The following is a 21,900-nucleotide window of genomic DNA, read 5'->3' as shown; positions in this document are numbered from 1 at the left end:
ATTCTGCTTCAAAAAAAAAAAAAAATGTATTAGTTTATTAGAAGCATGCACCCCACTTAGTTAATTTTAAACCACCCAGCAAGCACAGTTGTATTTAATTCATATAATTTTCTATAATAAACAATAATGTATTTTTTATATTAAAGATAAACGTTTAGATCAGTCAATAATTGAAAGCTAAAATCTATATATTTTTTTTTTATAGAAAAACATAAAGAATATACATAAATTCAGGGAAATAGAAAACAAGTTACAGACAGAGTAGGTCTGGGATTTTACTGTGATACGTCACCAGGCACCGCCTTCATTGCTGCGTGTTTCCACTAGGTCCTGTAGACATCTGTAAAATCCTGTTTCATTGCCCCACTTTTCTCACTCTCTGTTTTGCAGACTGTAATAATGTCAGGAAGAGGCAAAGGCGGTAAAGGACTCGGCAAAGGAGGCGCAAAGCGTCATCGCAAGGTTTTGCGTGATAACATCCAGGGAATCACCAAACCCGCCATCCGTCGTCTCGCTCGTCGTGGTGGTGTCAAGCGTATTTCCGGTCTGATCTACGAGGAGACCCGCGGTGTGCTAAAGGTGTTTTTGGAGAACGTTATTCGTGACGCCGTCACCTACACTGAACACGCCAAGAGAAAGACCGTCACCGCCATGGATGTCGTCTATGCTCTGAAACGACAGGGTCGCACTCTGTACGGTTTCGGAGGTTAAGCTTCAGTTCTACGGAAATCCAAACGGCTCTTTTAAGAGCCACCCACATTATCACATTAAGAGATGAAATCTACCCATAATTACTGTTGTTTACCTATCGAACTTTAATTGAATTGGTCCGGTCACTGTGACCCGATCAGACTTCCTTTGTCTAAGTTTCAATTTCTCTGTACAGTTATATCAATGAATTATAAAGTCTTCTATCAGATTTGTTTATTGTTAGTGTTGATCAAGTTCGCCCAGACGTTTTCACTCGTATCTCCAGACTTCATAAATTTATAATTTAATCTAACAGTCAACTATTGTTAGTACGTAATTTGGCCTTCTCATTGCGCTGAGCTTTCATTTTTTGTTTCTAAATGAGAACTTGTATAACGTGTATACTTGGTAATGTATATTCATATTGTTTAATTTTAGTCGTCTTCATGTATTCGCAAATACAATATTTTAATTTCACTAAATGGGCAGCTAACATGAGGAATAACAACTGTCATCTTTTTAACGATAACATTGTTCTCAAAAGCGTTGCTTTCAAACTTAACAAGATATCTAGCTTGTATTTGTTTAATAAACGTTTTCCTGCTAAATAAATAACTAGATAGTGACTTAAATTTGCGCGTTCTATTTCTAAAGGAACTATATTTCAGAGAAAAAGAGCGGGAAAGTACTTTCGCACTAAAATGCGTGGGTGTATAAAATTCAAACATTAGGCTATGGGTGGGGCTACCGTTTTAGCCACTTTGATTGGCTCTCTCACGTCTTAGCCACACCAATGAAATCCATTCATGGTGTTTGTCCAATGAAGACACCCAATCAGCACTGTGAGCCTGTTGTCTTTGAAAATTAGCATGGACAGAGAATAAATACTTTTTCACCAGAGCTGATCGCAATACACTTTGTTGTTTCGTCTTGAGTAATCATGCCTGAGCCAGCGAAGTCCGCACCTAAGAAGGGGTCCAAGAAGGCCGTTACTAAAACCGCTGTAAAGGGCGGTAAAAAGCGTAAGAGGTCCAGGAAGGAGAGCTATGCTATCTACGTCTACAAGGTCCTGAAGCAGGTTCATCCTGACACCGGGATTTCCTCTAAGGCCATGGGGATCATGAACTCTTTCGTCAATGATATTTTCGAGCGTATCGCCGGTGAGTCCTCTCGTCTCGCTCACTACAACAAGCGCTCCACCATCACATCGAGAGAGATCCAGACCGCCGTGCGTCTGCTGCTGCCCGGTGAACTCGCCAAACACGCCGTGTCTGAGGGAACAAAGGCCGTCACCAAGTACACCAGCTCCAAATAAAGTTTTCAGCTTTTCAACACCCAAAGGCTCTTTTAAGAGCCACCCACTTTATCAGAAAAATGAGCATCCAGTTTAAATAAGTATTTTAAAGTTAAGCTGTTTCTTTAACTAGGATTTTATAAATCAAGACTCAAGTTGGGCTTCCGTTATGTTCTTCAGAAATGCAAGGTGTCTTTTATGATGTTAAATTCTGTCAAACATACAGCTTGATGTTGGAGTAATTTTTTTTCTTGTCAGTCCGATTATGTTGTAAAATGACATTGCCAATGGGTATTAAATGTATTATTTAATATTTTATTATAATATATGTAATGGACTGACTAAAATAAATTGGGAGATTAATGATATTGGGTGACTGCGATCACATGCTATTTCATGTGAAGCTGCTTTGGTACAAACAATTATAAAGTGCTAAATAAATGAAATTGAATTAAATTATTACTGAAGTGTGCAACTCCAGTATTTTGTTATATATGTTTGGTTAGAAAAATGACATGTGTCAAAAATTGCATCAATCGATTCAAAATTGCATATAGCTATGAAGAGCCACAGTCACAGAAATTGCCACGATTGTTTCACGATGGTAATCTTTTGTCTGGGACAGCCAAAAATCGTGCAGTGTATTTCAAGCTTAAGGCTGTGGTTTGTAAGGGCTGAGTGAATAGATGTGGATGAGTTGTGTTGGTCAAAGCACAATAATTATTATTCTGGAATAAATATTTTCAAATAATTCAATGGGCCTTCCTCAATTAATCTGCATATACAACAGTTACCACACCATAAGACATAGTTCAGATGTTTTATTTTAAGACATTTGACAGATCAGGTGTGCGTTTATCGAAAAATAGTGAATACCTGTGGAACATTTCTAAACCTTTCAAAATAAAGCATTTAATTATCCTATGGCATAAACAACATACAGGTTTAGAACAACATGAGTTAAATGATGACAGAATTTCATTTATATTCCTTTGATATTGTTCTGTACACACAAACACACAGTTCAGTAATTTACTGTGACTGCATTATATAAGCTAATTAACTGATGAATAATGCAAACAATGACAACCGAAATGTCAATATATGCTTCATCCATGCATTTAAACCTCTCTGGTTAGATACAAAAGCCTACATTGGTGGAACATTTGAATCAATATTAAATTATGATAAAATCTTTACAATCCAGTAATGTAACTCTTAAAGAGATCCTCCCTAAAAGACAAGACATCAACACAGTGGTGAGTATTTTCAACATATAAAATCTTGAATTAACAAAATAAACCATGATCGCTAGTGACTAGTACTTCCTGTCCAGAACCATTCCAGTATAACAAATCAAACTCTGCTATAATTCGTTTTATCTCCACATTGTGTGCTTAATGCACATCTATCTATGGACAATTTCTAACCTATGAAACGAAATAAATGATTATAATTTAAAATTTGTTCATTTGGTCCAAACTGTAAATACAGCCTCACATATTGCCTTTGACTAAATCATGTTTGGAGTAATTTATGTGTTATTTTTGTATTAAAATACATTTGATTTACATCATACACATACAGTGAAGATTTTGCAGTGTTGTTTACTTACATTACCGTGCTTAAGTGATGCTCCATGTCTTTTTGGCCATTGGTCTTCAAGATTAGAAAAAGCATGGCACTTGCGCAAATCTCTGACAATTGAAGTAATGTTATATTTTTTCACTAAAAATGCTTAAAATATAAATTTTCTTCACTCACAAACATATTGTTTGCTAGAGATGACATATGAACCCAATGGATTATTGAATATATACAAGGTTTAGTTTCTACTGGGCTACTGTATCACTGGATTTAAATATCTTATAAATAGCTCACAGTATCCAATCACAAAACACTGTTCCAGTAGACCGCAAAAAAATATTTTATCCAAGCAAAGAAGGCAACTCCACTTTTCTTAAACCAGAAGTTTCTGCTTTGATCATTCGTTTAAAAATATATATGTTCTTTTGTTTATAATTTATAAATATTTTTTTTTTCATTTTTTATTAATATCAATTTCACTGTTCTGTCACCATGAATAAAACAATAAAGGCGAATGACATAACATTGTCTCAATGCATTGCAATCACATAGGGCCTCTGAATGGCGCGTGTGTTTCAAGATAGTCAGAATAACAGCAATATTTAAGACTTTACAAGTCCTTCAATGATGTTCACTTAATTCAAATAACATTCCAAGGGTGTGTTTAAAAGCACAGAATATGTTTAAAGTCTTTCAACAACAGACAAAATGCCTTTACAACAGAAAACACATGAAAATCATACGCGGTTTTATCTTGTGGCTGACACTGGTCGTGGATTTGATCTAAATATATTAAAAATAAACTTTTAATCTTCGTGTATTTTAGTTTCAAGGTTTAGCTCTGGACCTCTGCTCTGTGTTTACATTGTTTTTATCTTGCCAAAATGTTCTATCAATGCGGTTTTGTTGTAAATGTTAGAGAAGAAAACACACACGTCAGCTCGTGGAGGCGCATAGACACTGAGCTGGAGAGGTTGAGTCTATACGGTTCTCATGTGCTGTGTAAATGCCCCGCGCGCTCTGCTGCTCCTCATGATCTCGTGCTGAGTTTGTGAGAATACAGATCTGCTTAGAGAAATGGCTGAAACCGCTCCAGCTGCTGCCGCCCCGCCGGCCAAATCACCCAAGAAGAAATCCGCTGCAAAAGCCAAGAAAACGGGACCAAGTGTGGGTGATCTCATCGTCAAAGCTGTCTCGGCTTCCAAGGAGAGGAGCGGCGTCTCTCTCGCCGCCCTGAAGAAAGCGCTCGCCGCCGGTGGTTACGACGTAGAGAAGAAAAACGCCCGCGTCAAGATCGCCATCAAGAACCTGGTGACTAAAGGCACTCTGGTCCAGACCAAAGGCACCGGCGCTTCCGGCTCTTTTAAACTGAACAAGCAGCAAGCAGAGACCAAGAAGAAACCAGCGAAGAAAGCCGCTCCTAAAGCAAAGAAGCCCGCAGCCAAGAAACCCGCCGCTGCCAAGAAGCCCAAGACTGCAGCGACAAAGAAGACCGCCACTAAGAAATCTCCCAAGAAAGCAGCGAAGAAACCAGCCGCCACCGCCGCTAAAAAGGCAACAAAGAGCCCCAAGAAAGCAAAGAAGCCAGCGACTCCTAAGAAAGCAGCGAAGAGCCCCAAAAAAGCAAAGGCTGCTAAACCCAAGACGACAAAGCCCAAAGCAGCTAAGCCTAAAAAGGCAGCGCCTAAAAAGAAGTAAATTCACTTAACAGAGTTTATTTCACTAAAAGGCTCTTTTAAGAGCCACCCACCAGTTCATGAAGGAGCAGTGTTTCGTTGTTGTTTTTTTGTAATTATAATTTATATTTTGGATTGCTACAAAATATGTGATTCAAATGTACTATGTTTATCTTATTACAACAGTATTTTGTGACCTTTTCTGATTCTGTAAGTTCCCCATGAATATTGACCAAATGTACTTTCTAATGCACTCGTCTTGGACAAAAAGCGTCTGCCAAATATATTTTAACCCTTTGATGCACAAGTTATGCAACCCCTTCTAATGCACAACATATATAGGTCAAACATGACCAGTATTCATTTTCTATGGTATTTTTCCTGCTTTATCTTTGAAAATCAGTTTATTTCAGCATTGTATATTCCATAATCTATGAATGTTCAAAATATCTTGCTTTTAATGGCCACAAATTATTACAAATTAATATTTTACACAAATTACTGACACGCCTGGGTTGAAAATGAAGCATCTATGCAAACATGATAAAACAAAAGAATAAGGGCAAATTTTTAAATTTGTGTCTGTATCAGCAGGACAATAACTTTAAAATGTAAAATATGTATATTTGTCACACATAATAAACACATATATCACTGATAACTAGTGATGGCCAAATGAAGCATTTCGAAGCATTATTGCTTTCCGATACAATGGACTCTATGCACGCTTAACTTCCGCGTTTGACTCAAGGCTGCTCTTCAGTTTCCGGTACGGGAGATTTAAAGCGGAGTGACGGCAGAATCGCTAAATTTACTCGTTGTTTGCTGGATTTACCCAAATTTACAACCTGTGATGTGTGAAGAATTGTCCAGATGTGCAAACTCGAGAAAGGTTGCAAGTCGTCTTATCGCTGTAATCATTATGATAAGTTTATCATACTAGCAGAGCTTACATTGTGCTGTTTTTATGATTCAGGATTAATGTCTTTGTAATGTTATCTTAAAGTGTCAGGTAAATTAAAAGACGTAAATGAAATCTCACTGCTATATGAGGAAAAAGCAACACGAACTGCAGCAGGACTTATATTAAATGTGACGTTTAATACTTTTTTTTTTGTATATTCACGTCGATTGTCAAAACATTTTTACTTGGATATTTTTGAGTCATATCTTGGAACTTTATAGGATATAAATAACAACGCAAAAAGAACTATTGACTATGGTAAAGTCCATTTAAGAAATCTATTCCATTATTTGTTTATTTCTTGTGCTGTTTATTTTAATACTCCGTGTATTTAGTTTGTTGTGTGTGTGTTTTATTTTTCTCTGAAGTTATTCTTGTTGTCATTGATATGAATTTTCTATTTGTCTTTTGCATTTGTTATTAATAAAGCATAAATGCGCAAAATACATGTTTTTTACTGTTCTAACATTTTGCTTGTATAACCACAGATGTTATCTTCGCTAGTACTGATGATAACAATTATACAAAATTCATAAGTATATCAACAACAGATGAATAGCATTATTATCAGTGCAATTTCTATCTAAAACTAGTGTTAATGCAGATACAGGTTAGCAGTGTAGAAGTTGTCATGCTTGAGTCTAATGCTGTAAACACTATGACACACACCAGTGGTGGCTAGAAGTTCGGTTCTCCCGTCTATAAAAATATATTTTCATACGTTTAAATGTCATTATGGTATTAAATGTGAAGTATAAGTTATTTCTATGTAAATTAAACAACCACCAACAAAATTTGCAGTGTTATTTTGGCTATTTTGGCAACCAACGTTCCTGAATATCATTGAGCTCTATGACTGGCGGAAGTAGTCCAGCATCCTGAGATTTCACCGGAAATACGTCAAGCACCGCCGTGCATAGAGTCCATTGTGCCGAAAATGGTTCATTACTCGAAGCTTCATTCAAACAGAAAATGCACACCACCATCTGCTGGTGAAGTAAATGTAATGCAACAAAGCTGACAATGCGAGTAGGCTAATGTACCCGCCCCATTTTAGCTGTCAGAGCTTTGACACTGTGTTCATATTTCAAACCCTCAATAAAACATTGAGCCTGAGATGTGTTTGTGTGTGAATATTTAGCTGTAGGATACAGCACTCTACAACTTACTAACTGGACATTTATTTATTTAAAAATGTATTTATAATGTGGCAGAGGGCAACTTGAAAGGTCTTGGACAATGTGGAGGAGGGTATTCATTAAATGTTGTGGTTTTTATTCAGAAATATAATTTTATATTAATTAAAATATATTTTTATATTTTTTAATAATTTTATAATATAGCCTAGGCTATACATTTGGTGATGTGGGCGATTTCTTTTCTTTTTTTAAACAAATTCACCAGCTTTGGAGAATATTCTCTCGCACGAAACAGATGATGCTGGAGTACACAAATTTTTTTTAGAAAGCTTTTCTATGGTTTGGCTTCAGTTGCCTGAAAAATAAAACCGCCAAGTTTCAAACATGTCAACGCCGGATTGGGCTTTCAAAGCAGTCGTGTGGTTCACTACAGAGGCCCTGTCCCAAATGGCACACTCCGGACTTGTGGTCCTCCTCAGAGTCCGCACTTTGATGACATCACGTAGTCCAGACTTTAGGGACCCTTGATGCGAGTCCACGTGGGTGCACCGGAGTCGTATTTTGGGACAGACTCGAGCATCACACCGGAAAATAGGTAGAGAAGTTGCCCGTCAGTGTGAACACCTCCCTTCCGTCGTCTGATTGGTTCGATTGCCCTTTCGCAAGGACTTCTGGGTTGGCAAAGTGCGCGAAGCCTGCTGCAATGCGGGCTTCGCTGAAGACCGCATCAAGGGGGCAAAGGAGGCGCTCATGAGCACACTTCAAAGCGTAAAAATGACAGATGGGACACCCTACGGACTCGTAGACTACGCGAGAACGCGCAATTTAAGGCCACGAGACCGAAAGTCCACATGAAGTGCGCCATTTGGGACAGGGCCAGAAATGAACCAGTTTGTTTGCTTCAGACGTCGTATTTCACGTGACTATGACGTAACGATACAAGCTCCGAAACAGTGGTTCATTGCAAGGACTTTTCGAGTCTGAAGCAAGCATCGAAGCTTCGGTGTCAGACGTAACATCACTACTGATAACCAATAAAACTGAAATTAAACTGTAGTAAATTGTGATGAATGTGACTGAATGAATGAAAACTAAGACAAAATAAAATCACATGGGTACATCTCATTGTATTTATGCCACACGAATAACAACTACAAGTTTGTGCTCCTTGTATACATTGATAACAACAAAACTTTGTGCTTTTGTCAAATAAATAAGATTAACAGGGTGCCCTTTCAGAAAATTATCTGTCTCCGATCATCTTGGTTAAAAAAATCAATTGATACTGTGCAAATACTTGCCACACAAAATGATGTTTTATTAACAAAGTTCGGGAGGAGCACGTTCAAATAATCAACCTAATTACCTTGTAACTATGACCAGCTGTCGACAATCTGCAATCAGGTCTTCACCTGATCGGCATCAACAGAAACCTATATAGACTGAAAATCAACTCACCCTCATTCCTTGATAGTTTCAGCATGAATTGAACATTGCTTAAACTTAAGACAAACATCAACCAACGCCAACATCTTCTCTAAGAGGTTCCACAATCTTCATATTTCTCTCCAACCAACTCTTCCATCTACAAAATCCACACCCCGCCGCAAAGCCACAAACTAAACAAGGAAAGATCACAAAGCTACATCTCTACTCACCAAAAGGTTTTCTATCCTCGCAACAGCGGTTTCGTCAGACCGCACCAGCAGCCCTTCAGCCTATCCAGGTTGTGATCAAGATTCTGCCACCAAGCCTCAATCATTTTTTCGCTCCGAAGATCGCCGCAAAGCAGCCTGCCATGCACTGCACGATGCAACACATCCCAGCGATACAGGTTTCCCATCCAGCTCAAGCATGTTTCCGCCAGCGGTGTTATAGCCCTGCTTTCACAGATTTTTCCGTCTAATTTCTAACCCTTTCCCCTGCCTGTGTCTCCACCATCAGGCTCGAGCACGAGGCTGCCTCCGCTAGCAGCATATGCCCAGACGCCTCTACCTTTTCTCCCTTGTTTTCTTATAATTATAAATCAAACCGGTATGACATACATACATAGCAAACATTCATTCGTAACTTACATCATGTTGCCAGTTGCGCAAGAAATAACTTCAAAGCCACATGCACATTGGCAGTGGAAGCAGCTCCTGTTATCCAACAGCTACATTAATTTAATTCCATACTGGGAAACGCGATCGTTTTACATAAGGAACACAATCCAAGCCCATATTGATTAATGCCCCGCATCTGCAGGTGACACACATTGATGTTGTTCCGCTGGCTCGTGTGCGTACCCTGCTCAGGGGTGCTTTTCCCAAGCAACGGCATAACGCGCTGCTAAACCATCATACCGTGCATAGTTGGAGAGGCCAGCTGGCTTGTCATGACTATTTCCCGAGAACATAGCAACTTTGTCGCACATCCGTCGCTGAACTATGTTGGCTCAACAATAAAGTAAATGATGTCAAGACAAATTAATCTGTTCAGATCGATTTAATTTCCTCTTATTGCTGTAAACTACATACATCTCATCTAAAGCTTTTGTTGTCACGTTTTAGTTCTCTGTTGTTTAAATCCAAGATTCGTCTTTCATTCGCAAGTTTCCTTCTACGTCACTCATTCCAGGGATTCCCCAGGGTCTTAAAGCTTGCAGTTCCGCGCAGTTTTCCAAAAACAGTGCTTCAATTCTGTTTACAACCTAAAACGTTGTTTATATTTAGATTACGGATATAGAAATAACTGCATGCTGCTTTCTAGTTTGTTTAAAAGCATGATCTACCCAAGTCTACATGTTATACTAACTAGGAACTATACTTCTTACCACAGCCGTCCAACTGATATTTGGACATTTAATGCGGCTGATAAATAACGTCACTGAGCCTGACTAAACTTAAGAGCACTTAATTTGAGATCTTTTTAAATAAAAGATCATGTCATTTAATTCAACATGGATGAAAGTGCAATATTAAATAAATTATTTATTGATAAATAATGTTCTATTAAAGAAGTGGATTTGTTTGTAACCGATTGCCATCAATCATAGTTCTTAGAAATAAAATTGGAATCGGCCAAAGCATGTATCAGCATGTCACAATTAAAGTAAAACTGAAATTCTGAATAAGCCAAGGAAATTGGAACCAGTGCATCTTCTCTTGAAACCCCCACCTCAAATGCCTCTTTAGATACCATCCTCCAAGCTGTATCCCCCAGAATCCTACAAACCTACCCAACCCCTTGAAGGAGCTTCAAGACCTTCTACTCTTCTTACAACCTGTTTTTCCTGATTTTGTCCCTACTCACCATCTCATTCATCCTACCTCAATCACCACAAGAACCTCAAAGCCAGCTCCATTAAAGGATCCCTAAGTGGAATCCAAAATTTTCCACAAACTTCTTTTGGCTCACCCTTTCCAGTAATATCTAGCACCCAGACATCCACGCTCGTTAGGAATCCAAAGAACCCACCCGTCCTATGGCAAGACACCCAGTAACCTTAGAAATACTCACCGTATGTATCTCCACCCTTTGCCGAGATTTCCACTCCACTAACACTACCCTCATACTCTACGCAATGTTCATTCTGGCCATCACTTGCAACTTCAATCCAATAATCACCCAACAGTTTCAGATCTACCACTTCTGGACAACAATACCATTTCTTATTCCATCAAATAAAGCAAGACGGACCAAATGAGAAAAGGCCATTCCATTTACATCTTCAACTTCCAAACACCAATTCAACCATACCAGACTCTCCTAGCATATCTACATTCCAGCGACTCCCAGGCTAGATCCACATCAAACCCACTCTTCACAGATGACTCAAACCGCCGGGTTACATGCTTCCGGTTCCAAAACACTTTAAATCTGTCCTACTCCTATCTGGCTTCCCAGCAGACCTCTTCTCCAAAACCTACATTTGATTGAATCGCTCTAACATCAGAGAAGCTTAACGAACCTTCATCAGTGGATCCCATCAGCTCCATCCCATCAGCTCCAAGACCACATAAACTATCAGACTTTATCCACTGCCGCAGCAGTGATGTTTCCTCTGCTCCCGCAGGAGCGCCCCCCCCCCCCCTTTTCCCTGCACTCTACTAACCTCCACTGCTATGGAAGTGGTTTCCCTCTGCTCCCACAGGAGCCCTCCCTTCCACAATTTCTCCACCGCCACAGCAGTGATGTTTTCCTCTGCTATCACATTTAACCGCTCCCACATCAGAAAAACCCAACAAACCTTCATCAGCAGATCCCACCAGCTCCAGGACAACACAAACTATAAGACTCTCTCCAGTGCCACAGCTTTGATTTTCCCTCTGCTCCCGCAGGAGCCAGCTTTTTACTAAAATCCACTGCCGCAGTAGTGGTGTTTTTACCATCTCCCGCAGGAGATCTGTTCTCCATTGATGCAGCGGTGTCATTTTCTCTGCTCCCGCAGGAGCCCTGCTTTTACTAATCCCCACTGCAATAGCAGTGATGTTTCCCCTGCTTCCGCAGAAGCCCTATTCTCCACTGCCGCAGCAGTGACGTTTCCTCTGCTCCCGCAGGAGCCCTGTTTCCCACCGTCGCAGCGGTGTTGTTTCCTCTGCTCCCACTGGAGCCCTGCTTTCACTAACCTCCACTGCCTACGCAGTGATGTTTCCCTCTGCTCCCGCAGGAGCCCTTTTCCACTGCCGCAGCAGTGATGTTTCCCCTGCCTCCTGCAGATGCCTGTCTCTCCACCGCCGCAGCAGTGATGTTTCCTCTGCTCCCGCAGGAGCCCTGCTTTTCACAATTTTCCTCCACTGCCGCAGCAGTGATGTTTCCCCTGCCCTCGCAGGAACCCTATTTTCACAGCGGTGCCATTTCCTCTGCTCCCGCAGGAGCCCTGCTTTCCACTAATCTCTACTGCCATCACAGTACTGTCTCCTCTGCTCCCGCAGGAGCCCTACATTTCACAAATTCTCCACTGCCACAGCAGTGATGTTTCCTCTGCTCCCGCAGGAGCCCTATTTTTCACAATTTCTCCACTGCCGCAGCAGTGATGTCTGTACTGCTCCCGCAGGAGCCCTACCTCTCACAAACTCTCCACTGCCGCAGCAGTGATGTTTCCTCTGCTCCCGCAGGAGCCCTAATCTTCAAAATTTCTCAACTGCTGCAGCAGTGAGGTTTCCTCTGCTCCCGCAGGAGCCCTAATTTTCAAAATTTCTCCACTGCCGCAGCAGTGATGTTTCCTCTGCTCCCGCAGGAGCCCCGTTTACCGCCATTTCACATTCTGCTTTTTTGGGGGGCACCTACACTGTTCCCGGCTGCTGTCCGATGCCAGTATTGCGATCTTTTGGGGGATTATTCTGGGTTCGGGCCTAAGGCCGAGCCCGGAACCCTCTCCCCGCCAGGAGGCGCTCCGGGCTCAGGCCATTAACGAGCTCGGAGCCCTCTCCTCGGACAGCACGCCAAATACGCATATTAATAACCCTGTTCAGAATTATTTGTAAGTGTGAACTCGTGAAATGATGTTTTATTAACAAAGTTCGGGAGGAGCACGTTCAAATAATCAACCTAATTACCTTGTAACTATGACCAGCTGTCGACAATCTGCAATCAGGTCTTCACCTGATCGGCATCAACAGAAACCTATATAGACTGAAAATCAACTCACCCTCATTCCTTGATAGTTTCAGCATCCCTCCACCTCCCCTTCTCCGCACAATTTGCCTAGTCACCTTACTTACCAGAACAGGGGGGATTATTCTGCGTTCGGGCCTAAGGCCGAGCCCGGAACCCTCTCCCCGCCAGGAGGCGCTCCGGGCTCAGGCCATTAACGAGCTCGGAGCCCTCTCCTCGGACAGCACGCCAAATACGCATATTAATAACCCTGTTCAGAATTATTTGTAAGTGTGAACTCGTGAACATCATATACATGTCTAAAAAAGCCTGAAATGTTTTCCAAACTGACAAAAAGTTGTACTGTATGTTAACATTCAGGGGCCGACGGCAGTGCGGGCACCACACCCTCTTTATTTTTCAAACACTGTGCAAATAATTTTGGACTGATTTTGGAAATACACATATAATTTACATCATTTACAACGTTAAAGTGTCTAGGAGGAGTACAGTCCTTGTTACTTTATTTCCTGAAATGAGCTGAGATTGCCACACCCATGTAACCCACAAACATGTACATATGTTGCTCAAATAATATTGTAGCCCATTTTGTGCTGAACACTGTTATGAGACTTTTGCCATTATTATGTTTTTAATCAACTGAAAAAAGTCAAAACTTCTCAAGGAGACCATTAAACTTAAAGAAAATGTATGTGTAAAAAAATCTACATTTGATACTTATTGTTTATGTTTTCATTTTATTAACTACTTTGTTATTAACATTTTGTCTTTAAGTCTCCTCAAATTCATTCTAGCACAACATTCCTTATTGAGGCAGTTGGGGGTTTATCTCCTTAGGTGTTAATCACATCAATTCATGAACATTGACCTTCCCTTTAATATTGCTTTTACACAACAAAGGGTGACAGATAAATCAATTGAAAAAATCAAGTTTTTGTTTCATTGAATGAGTGTGTCAAATGTACGGGTGTAACGGTACATTGTGCGATATTGCTCTCTATGCTTCTTAATGAAGAACCATTTACACACACAGCTCCAGGAAATGTATAAGCATATTTATATTGCAGTTCTTTAAATTGTTTCAGGTATTTTCATAATAATAAAGAATATTTAATGATTATGTTTGATAAGTGTTCACTTTTCAAATGCATGTTATAAATGACAGTGATTTTAGATTTATAAGGACTTTCTAAAGATAAAATAACCGTAGTACATGAAAGACTTGTGCATAATATCACCTTTGCGATTCAGAATTGATATCGGACAGGAATTAAAGTGTGTATTGTGATTATATATATAATGTAGGAAATTCGTTTCTTTGTGAACAAATGTTTAGTATGTAGTCTTTGGCCATATTCAAACAATGCATAAACATCATTTACTTAAAAATGTGCATGTTACTCAAATATTATTGTTATTGAACACTGTATTATCTGATTTTAGCCATTATTTAAGCAGCTGAAAAATACCAAATCCAAGGGGAATGTTACAACATCAAGGGCCCCAAAACCCCCTTAGACCGCAGAGGATTTAAATAAGTGCTGATGTTATAGATTTAACAACGCTCATGAAAACCACCATTAGAAAAAAAAAATCACACTTTAATAAAACAATGCACTAAAAATATAAAATAAAGCATTAATCACAATCATCGGATATCATTCTCAACTTATTTTGGTCAGTCCTTTAACAAGGAGGTGAACCTTTTAACATTCATAACAAAAAAAATAAAAATAATCCTTTACATTATTAAAAGCACATAATGGAAACGCTACAAGAGTCTCAATTTATGTTGTAGGTGAGAAAATATTCAAACAATTTAAAAAAAGATCACAAAGCAAACAACAGTTCAATTAAACTCCTGAATAATAAAGCAATAACTTGCTTTAAATCAATTAAACCAAACTGGATGCTCATTTTCTGATAAAGTGGGTGGCTCTTAAAAGAGCCTTTGGGTGTTGAAAAGCTGGAAGCTTTATTTGGAGCTGGTGTACTTGGTGACGGCCTTTGTTCCCTCAGACACGGCGTGTTTGGCGAGTTCACCGGGCAGCAGCAGACGCACGGCGGTCTGGATCTCTCTCGATGTGATGGTGGAGCGCTTGTTGTAGTGAGCGAGACGAGAGGACTCACTGGCGATACGCTCGAAAATATCATTGACGAAAGAGTTCATGATGCCCATGGCCTTGGAGGAAATACCAGTATCGGGATGAACCTGCTTCAAGACCTTGTAGACGTAGATAGCATAGCTCTCCTTCCTAGACCTCTTGCGCTTCTTACCGCCTTTTACAGCGGTTTTAGTAACGGCCTTCTTGGACCCCTTCTTAGGTGCGGACTTCGCTGGCTCTGGCATGATTGCTCAAGACAAAACAACAGAGTGTGTAAAGATTTGCTCTGGTGAAAAAGTATTTATTCTCTGTTCATGCTAATTTTCAAAGACTACAGGCTCACGGTGCTGATTGGGTGTCTTCATTGGACAAACACCATGAATGGATTTCATTGGTGTGGCTAAGACGTGAGAGAGCCAATCAAAGTGGCTAAAACGGTAGCCCCACCCATAGCCTAATGTTTGAATTTTATACACCCACGCATTTTAGTGCGAAAGTACTTTCCCGCTCTTTTCCTCTGAAATATAGTTCCTTTAGAAATAGAATGCGCAAATTTAAGTCACTATCTAGTTATTTATTTAGCAGGAAAACGTTTATTAAACAAATACAAGCTAGATATCTTGTTAAGTTTGAAAGCAACGCTTTTGAGAACAATGTTATCGTTAAAAAGATGACAGTTGTTATTCCTCATGTTAACTGCCCATTTAGTGAAATTAAAAAAATTGTATTTGCGAATACATGAAGACGACTAAAAATAAACAATATGAATATACATTACCAAGTATACACGTTATACAAGTTCTCATTTAGAAACAAAAAATGAAAGCTCAGCGCAATGAGAAGGCCAAATTACGTACTAACAATAGTTGACTGTTAGATTAAATTATAAATTTATGAAGTCTGGAGACTCGAGTGAAAATGTCTGGGCGAACTTGATCAACACTAACAATAAACAAATCTGATAAAAGACATTATATTCATCGATATAACTGTACAGAGAAATTGAAACTTAGACAAAGGAGTCTGATCGGGTCACAGTGACCGGACCAATTCAATTAAAGTTCGATACGTAAACAACAGCAATTATGGGTAGATTTCATCTCTTAATGTGATAATGTGGGTGGCTCTTAAAAGAGCCGTTTGGGTTTGCGTAGAACTGAAGCTTAACCTCCGAAACCGTACAGAGTGCGACCCTGTCGTTTCAGAGCATAGACGACATCCATGGCGGTGACGGTCTTTCTCTTGGCGTGCTCAGTGTAGGTGACGGCGTCACGAATAACGTTCTCCAAAAACACCTTCAGCACACCGCGAGTCTCCTCGTAGATCAGACCAGAGATACGCTTGACACCACCACGACGAGCGAGACGACGGATGGCGGGTTTGGTGATTCCCTGGATGTTATCACGCAAAACCTTGCGATGACGCTTAGCGCCTCCTTTGCCGAGTCCTTTACCGCCTTTGCCTCTTCCTGACATGATTTCAGTCTGTAAAACAGTGAGAGAAATGGGGAAATGAAACAGGACTTTACAGTTGTCTACAGGACCTAGTGGAAACACGCAGCAATGAAGGCGGCGCCTGGTGACGTGTCACTGTAAAAGCCAAGACCTACCTACATTTGAATTTTAGTTTTAAACGATTATTAACTGTTCTGAATGAACATCTTTTAAAACGTTTATTTTAATAAATTATATATCAATTACATAAATATGTGCTTGCTGAATTATTCTTAATTGATATGAGTGGTGTGAATTATTTTAATAAACGTGGTGCTTATAATGCTCATTAAAATAACATTTTCTATAATTTTATTTTTAAAACGTTAAATAAACATTTTTAGGCAATTAAAGTGCTTAGTTTATAAGTGTCTTATTGACTGATAATCTCAGAACTGATATTATTTACTAATATTATTACCTTTCTGGGGACGTATCTCTTGGGGAAAAATCTGGGAAGTCAAACTTAAATTCAAAATTCAATGTCCACTGCCACATTCACAAATGGAGTAAAATTTTGAAACAAATATATATATTATTTGAAATTGTTCTCTGCCCCTTCACTTTGATAAATTACAAATTTATTAAAGAACATATACCTAAAGAAAAACAGTAACGTGTATGTGATTAAATAAACGGAGAAATTTCTCGTTCAGTGGAGTTGTGGTGGCTCTTAAAAGAGCCTTTGTGGTTGATGGTAGAGTATTGAGTTTAAGCGCGCTCTCCCCGAATACGGCGAGCCAGTTGGATGTCTTTGGGCATGATGGTGACCCTCTTGGCGTGGATGGCGCACAGGTTGGTGTCCTCAAACAGACCGACCAAATAAGCTTCGCTGGACTCCTGCAGGGCCATGACGGCGGAGCTCTGGAAGCGCAGATCAGTCTTGAAGTCCTGGGCGATTTCTCTCACCAGACGCTGGAAAGGCAGCTTACGGATCAGCAACTCAGTAGACTTCTGATAGCGGCGGATTTCTCTCAGCGCTACGGTACCGGGCCTATAACGATGAGGCTTCTTCACACCGCCGGTAGCTGGGGCGCTCTTACGGGCAGCTTTAGTAGCGAGCTGCTTCCTGGGCGCTTTGCCTCCGGTGGATTTACGAGCGGTCTGCTTTGTTCTTGCCATGATCACAAAGAAACTCTTTGCCTTTCGACGCAGAAATACTCAACGTTTCTCTGCAGGCTGTTTTTAAAGACAAGTCGGTCATGAGCTCAGAGGGTGGCGACAGTGTAAAGACATATGATTGGTTAATGCGTGACGTCAAAGTATACAGTTGGCCAATGACTGTGCGCATTTCTTGTTTTCAAACGAGCAGCCGTTTGTGTTTCCCGCTCGACATCCTTTGTCTTGTTTAACTTTACATTGAACTAGTGCTTCAAGCTGTATTTTTATGTGTCAATAAGATGAATTATAATAGCCAAACATTAAATAAATACCTTACTGTTCTGTAGAGATTAAAGGAAACACCAAGTGAAATAAAAATGCTTTTTGATATTGATCATATATTGATATAGGCATACGTTATCTTTAATTATTTGTATGTTGTGCACTGGTTGACATAGTTGTTCAACTATTATGTCTGGAAGGAATCAGGAATAATTCAATTAACTTTGTGATTGTCTCTTTCTATATTCTATGGCCAGCATGATTGATGCATTTGCACAAAAAAATCAAGTGGGGTCAATGACAAAAATAAAACAATCCTTAGAAGTTCCGATTTTGCCTTGGATATAAGAATAAAATATTGGTTTAAATTATAACAACTTTTAGAAAGATCATTCACTCTTTTACAGCTCAAGTGGGTGGCTCTTAAAAGAGCCTTTTTGTTAGTTTTGGAGAACTGGATAGTTTACTTTGCCTTAGCGGGCTTCTCTGTCTTCTTTGGCAGCAACACAGCCTGAATGTTGGGCAACACACCGCCCTGAGCGATGGTCACGCGACCCAAGAGTTTGTTCAACTCCTCGTCGTTACGCACTGCCAGCTGTAAATGGCGGGGAATGATGCGAGTCTTCTTGTTGTCACGAGCGGCGTTTCCCGCCAACTCCAGGATTTCAGCAGTAAGATACTCGAGCACAGCGGCGAGATAAACTGGAGCTCCGGCACCGACGCGCACTGCATAGTTACCCTTGCGAAGAAGTCTGTGAACACGGCCGACGGGAAACTGAAGCCCGGCTCTTGATGAACGAGTCTTAGCCTTCGCTCTGGTTTTACCACCGGTTTTGCCTCTGCCACTCATTTTGTACAAACAATCAGCTGCTTTCTACAGAGAAGGAAACAGAAAATGTTATTCAAAGCTCCTGTTCTTAGTATTTACGCATGTCTGCCACTCGCCGATTGGTTAGAGTCTATAGAAAGTTTAAACCAATCATTAAACTTCCCTCCAAAAGACAACGCCCACCCCTTTCTACTATCTTGACAGATGCTGTTTGTATTACAGATATATTAATATATGACAAATTTACGACACAATCTCAAAACTCATGTCACAGTTTCACAGCCCTACAGAAGCAGATCAAATGCAGATGTTACTAGGAATAAAAGACACACAGCTGTTACTTCAAATGTTAATTTTAAAGCCAATTTTATAATCTAAAAAATTATCTATTATATTTAGTACTTTATCTATCACTTCCACAATCGTATTTGTCATTGTGTTATTTTGTTGTTTTATCGTGCCAATAAAGTACCATTATATGAGTTAAAATCTATTTGGCAGACGCTTTTTGTCTAAGACAACTTACAGTGCACTAGAAAGTACTTTTGGTCTATATTCATGGGGAACTTACAGAATCAGAAAAAAAGGCAACAAAATAGTATTGTAATAAGATAATGTAGTACACTTGAATCACATCTTTTGTAGTAATCTAAAATATAAATTATAATTACAAAAAATTACAGTGAAATACTGCTCCTTCATGAACTGATGGGTGGCTCTTAAAAGAGCCTTTTAGTAAAATCATTCTGTAAAGTAGATTTATTTCTTTTTGGGCGCTGCCTTTTTAGGCTTAGCTGCTTTGGGCTTTGTCGTCTTGGGTTTAGCAGCCTTTGCTTTTTTGGGGCTCTTCGCTGCTTTCTTAGGAGCCGCTGGCTTCTTTGCTTTCTTGGGGCTCTTTGTTGCCTTTTTAGCGGCGCTGGCGGCTGGTTTCTTCGCTGCTTTCTTGGGTGATTTCTTAGCGGCGGTCTTCTTTGTCGCTGCAGTCTTGGGCTTCTTGGCAGCGGCGGGTTTCTTGGCTGCGGGCTTCTTTGCTTTAGGAGCGGCTTTCTTCGCTGGTTTCTTCTTGGTCTCTGCTTGCTGTTTGTTCAGTTTAAAAGACCCGGAAGCGCCGGTCCCTTTGGTCTGGACCAGAGTGCCTTTAGTCACCAGGTTCTTGATGGCGATCTTGACGCGGGCGTTTTTCTTCTCTACATCGTAACCATCGGCGGCGAGCGCTTTCTTCAGGGCGGCGAGAGAGACGCCGCTCCTCTCCTTGGAAGCCGAGACAGCTTTGACGATGAGGTCACCCACACTTGGTCCCGTTTTCTTGGCTTTAGCAGCAGATTTCTTCTTGGGTGATTTGGCCGGCGGGGCGGCAGCAACTGGAGCGGTTTCAGCCATTTTCTCTAAGCGGTTCTGTATTCTCACAAACTCAGCACGAGATCAGTAATGAGGAGCAGCAGAGCGCGCGGCGAGTTTACGCAGCACATGAGAACCGTATAGAATCAACCTCTCCAGCTCAGTGTCTGTGAGCCTCCACGAGCTGACGTGTGTGTTTTCTTCTTTAACATTTTTTAACAAAACCGCAGTGATAAAACACATTAGCACGATAAAAACAATGTAAACACAGAGCAGAGGTCCAGGGCAAAATCTTGAAACTAAAATACACGACGATTAAACGTTTATTTTAGCATTTTCAGAACAAATGCACGACCAGCATCATCCACAGGACAAAGCCGCGAATTATTTCCATGTGTTTTTCCTCTTGAACAGTTGGTGAAAGACTAAAAGCGTCTTCTGTGTTTTTAACACACACTTCCAAAGTCACTTGAATTAAATGAACATCATCGAAGATCTTGTGAAGTGTTATATATTGCTGTTGTTTGGAACTTTTTGAAGCACACGCGCCACCCAAAGGCTTCCTGTAGTCGCCTTTAGCGCAGTAATCAAGGTATGTATTATATTCACAGTGACAGAACAGTGAAAGATAAATTAAAAGGCCAGAAGAATGCAAAATAGCAGGCAATGTGACATTTTTAAATGAATAAATATGAATTACAAACAAAAGATAAAAATAGCAAAAGTGGCATCATCACAACTAAGGTTAAAGCAGACACTTCTGGTTTTAGTAAATCTATAGAGTTGCATTCTCTGCTTAAATTAAATAACCTTTATTCAGATCAGATACTGTGAGCTATTTACAATATATTTCAGTGTCCAAATCCAGCAGCCCAGTAGAAACGAAACCTTTTATAAATTCTAGGTTTAAATTAACCAAAATTACCCTGCTAAAAACAATAGTCACCATCACGAAAAATTCTATTGGTTTTTTGGGGAATTTTATTGGTTCTAATGGAATATGGCCCAAAACACACTACAGTGTATTGGTCTTTGTTGGTCTCTAATGGTATGTATTGGTTCCCTTTCGAGAACGGTCTCTTGACATTGCATCATAAGCTGACGCTATGAGAGGTCCTCCTCTTCCGATTTTCTGATGCTTTTTTATAAAACAACGCCAGTGTACTGGCTAATGCCTGTCATGATGACGTATAGAGGCGTGGCTTTCGCCGCTATTTAGCGACCGTCTCTAGGGCCTATCGTCAGATTATTTCTCTTCACTTTGTGATACTGTAGCGTCGCCATTGAGTATCGCACCCGTAACGGACGTAGGCCACGTCCCTTATACCTGTCTGGCTGACCTGTACGTGAATATATTGCTTCGCTCCTTAAGGAAAAAGGTAAGCGAAGAGAGTTGCTAGAGGTCTTTGCATGACTGTGTTCTTGGCAGCGAACCACCGCCGCCAGTGTGCCGCTGGTGGGTCGTAGCCAACCTGGAGAGAACGCAGTGTGTCTTCCAAGCCTCTGGTGCGTCCGACGACCCGTCTCAGAACACAGCTTTCAGACCGCTTTCGAATGTGCCCGTCACACACGCGCTGCAGAGAGAGAAGGGCAGACCGAGCAGTGCGAGACTCTCCGCCAAATAAGCTTCCCCTCGAGATGTTCGAGGCTACGGAAGCGGGGCGGCCACGTGCATAAGCATCCCTAGCTTGCGTTATGCTAGGCTTGACCGTTCGGTTGTTTGTTGCATTGTGCTTATCTGCTGCCCTGTGTAGTGCAGCGATAAGACCTATGTGCTGGCTGTGTCTGTATGTACTTTGCCCTG

General features: G+C 40.5%; 8 protein-coding genes across 8 annotated transcripts; 3 read left to right on the top strand and 5 right to left on the bottom strand.

Moving 5' to 3' along the window:
- Positions 1-399: 399 nt before the first annotated feature.
- Positions 400-711, top strand: LOC135788135 (histone H4). The gene has a single exon (XM_065298043.2). The coding sequence runs from the start codon at positions 400-402 to the stop codon at positions 709-711; it is 312 nt and encodes a 103-aa protein (XP_065154115.1).
- Positions 712-1,630: 919 nt separating this feature from the next.
- LOC135780946 (histone H2B-like) lies at positions 1,631-2,089 on the top strand. The gene has a single exon (XM_065291274.2). It carries the CDS (start codon positions 1,631-1,633, stop codon positions 2,003-2,005), a length of 375 nt encoding a protein of 124 aa, XP_065147346.1. The 3' UTR covers positions 2,006-2,089.
- Positions 2,090-4,635: 2,546 nt separating this feature from the next.
- On the top strand, positions 4,636-5,954 carry LOC135780937 (histone H1-like). The gene has a single exon (XM_065291264.2). The coding sequence runs from the start codon at positions 4,649-4,651 to the stop codon at positions 5,267-5,269; it is 621 nt and encodes a 206-aa protein (XP_065147336.1). The 5' UTR covers positions 4,636-4,648; the 3' UTR covers positions 5,270-5,954.
- Positions 5,955-14,822: 8,868 nt separating this feature from the next.
- On the bottom strand, positions 14,823-15,298 carry LOC135780934 (histone H2B-like). The gene has a single exon (XM_065291260.2). The coding sequence runs from the start codon at positions 15,296-15,298 to the stop codon at positions 14,924-14,926; it is 375 nt and encodes a 124-aa protein (XP_065147332.2). The 3' UTR covers positions 14,823-14,923.
- Positions 15,299-16,216: 918 nt separating this feature from the next.
- On the bottom strand, positions 16,217-16,528 carry LOC135780950 (histone H4). The gene has a single exon (XM_065291277.2). The coding sequence runs from the start codon at positions 16,526-16,528 to the stop codon at positions 16,217-16,219; it is 312 nt and encodes a 103-aa protein (XP_065147349.1).
- Positions 16,529-17,257: 729 nt separating this feature from the next.
- Positions 17,258-17,668, bottom strand: LOC135780940 (histone H3). Its single transcript, XM_065291266.1, has one exon. The coding sequence runs from the start codon at positions 17,666-17,668 to the stop codon at positions 17,258-17,260; it is 411 nt and encodes a 136-aa protein (XP_065147338.1).
- A 724-nt stretch (positions 17,669-18,392) lies between these two features.
- On the bottom strand, positions 18,393-18,779 carry LOC141281490 (histone H2A-like). The gene has a single exon (XM_073813276.1). It carries the CDS (start codon positions 18,777-18,779, stop codon positions 18,393-18,395), a length of 387 nt encoding a protein of 128 aa, XP_073669377.1.
- A 738-nt stretch (positions 18,780-19,517) lies between these two features.
- Positions 19,518-20,156, bottom strand: LOC135787952 (histone H1-like). The gene has a single exon (XM_065297866.2). It carries the CDS (start codon positions 20,136-20,138, stop codon positions 19,518-19,520), a length of 621 nt encoding a protein of 206 aa, XP_065153938.2. The 5' UTR covers positions 20,139-20,156.
- Between the last annotated feature and the right edge of the window lie 1,744 nt (positions 20,157-21,900).

This window comes from Paramisgurnus dabryanus, chromosome 23 (genome assembly GCF_030506205.2).
Source record: "Paramisgurnus dabryanus chromosome 23, PD_genome_1.1, whole genome shotgun sequence".
In the NCBI taxonomy this organism is placed as follows: domain Eukaryota; kingdom Metazoa; phylum Chordata; class Actinopteri; order Cypriniformes; family Cobitidae; genus Paramisgurnus; species Paramisgurnus dabryanus.
Note: the sequence above shows the minus strand (reverse complement) of the source record. Positions and strands in the feature narration are given on the sequence as shown.

Excerpts from the sequence above, each read along its gene's own strand:
- LOC135788135 (XM_065298043.2), top strand. The coding sequence starts at position 400 with ATGTCAGGAAGAGGCAAAGGCGGTAAAGGACTCGGCAAAGGAGGCGCA.
- LOC135780946 (XM_065291274.2), top strand. The coding sequence starts at position 1,631 with ATGCCTGAGCCAGCGAAGTCCGCACCTAAGAAGGGGTCCAAGAAGGCC.
- LOC135780937 (XM_065291264.2), top strand. The coding sequence starts at position 4,649 with ATGGCTGAAACCGCTCCAGCTGCTGCCGCCCCGCCGGCCAAATCACCC.
- LOC135780934 (XM_065291260.2), bottom strand. The coding sequence starts at position 15,298 with ATGCCAGAGCCAGCGAAGTCCGCACCTAAGAAGGGGTCCAAGAAGGCC.
- LOC135780950 (XM_065291277.2), bottom strand. The coding sequence starts at position 16,528 with ATGTCAGGAAGAGGCAAAGGCGGTAAAGGACTCGGCAAAGGAGGCGCT.
- LOC135780940 (XM_065291266.1), bottom strand. The coding sequence starts at position 17,668 with ATGGCAAGAACAAAGCAGACCGCTCGTAAATCCACCGGAGGCAAAGCG.
- LOC141281490 (XM_073813276.1), bottom strand. The coding sequence starts at position 18,779 with ATGAGTGGCAGAGGCAAAACCGGTGGTAAAACCAGAGCGAAGGCTAAG.
- LOC135787952 (XM_065297866.2), bottom strand. The coding sequence starts at position 20,138 with ATGGCTGAAACCGCTCCAGTTGCTGCCGCCCCGCCGGCCAAATCACCC.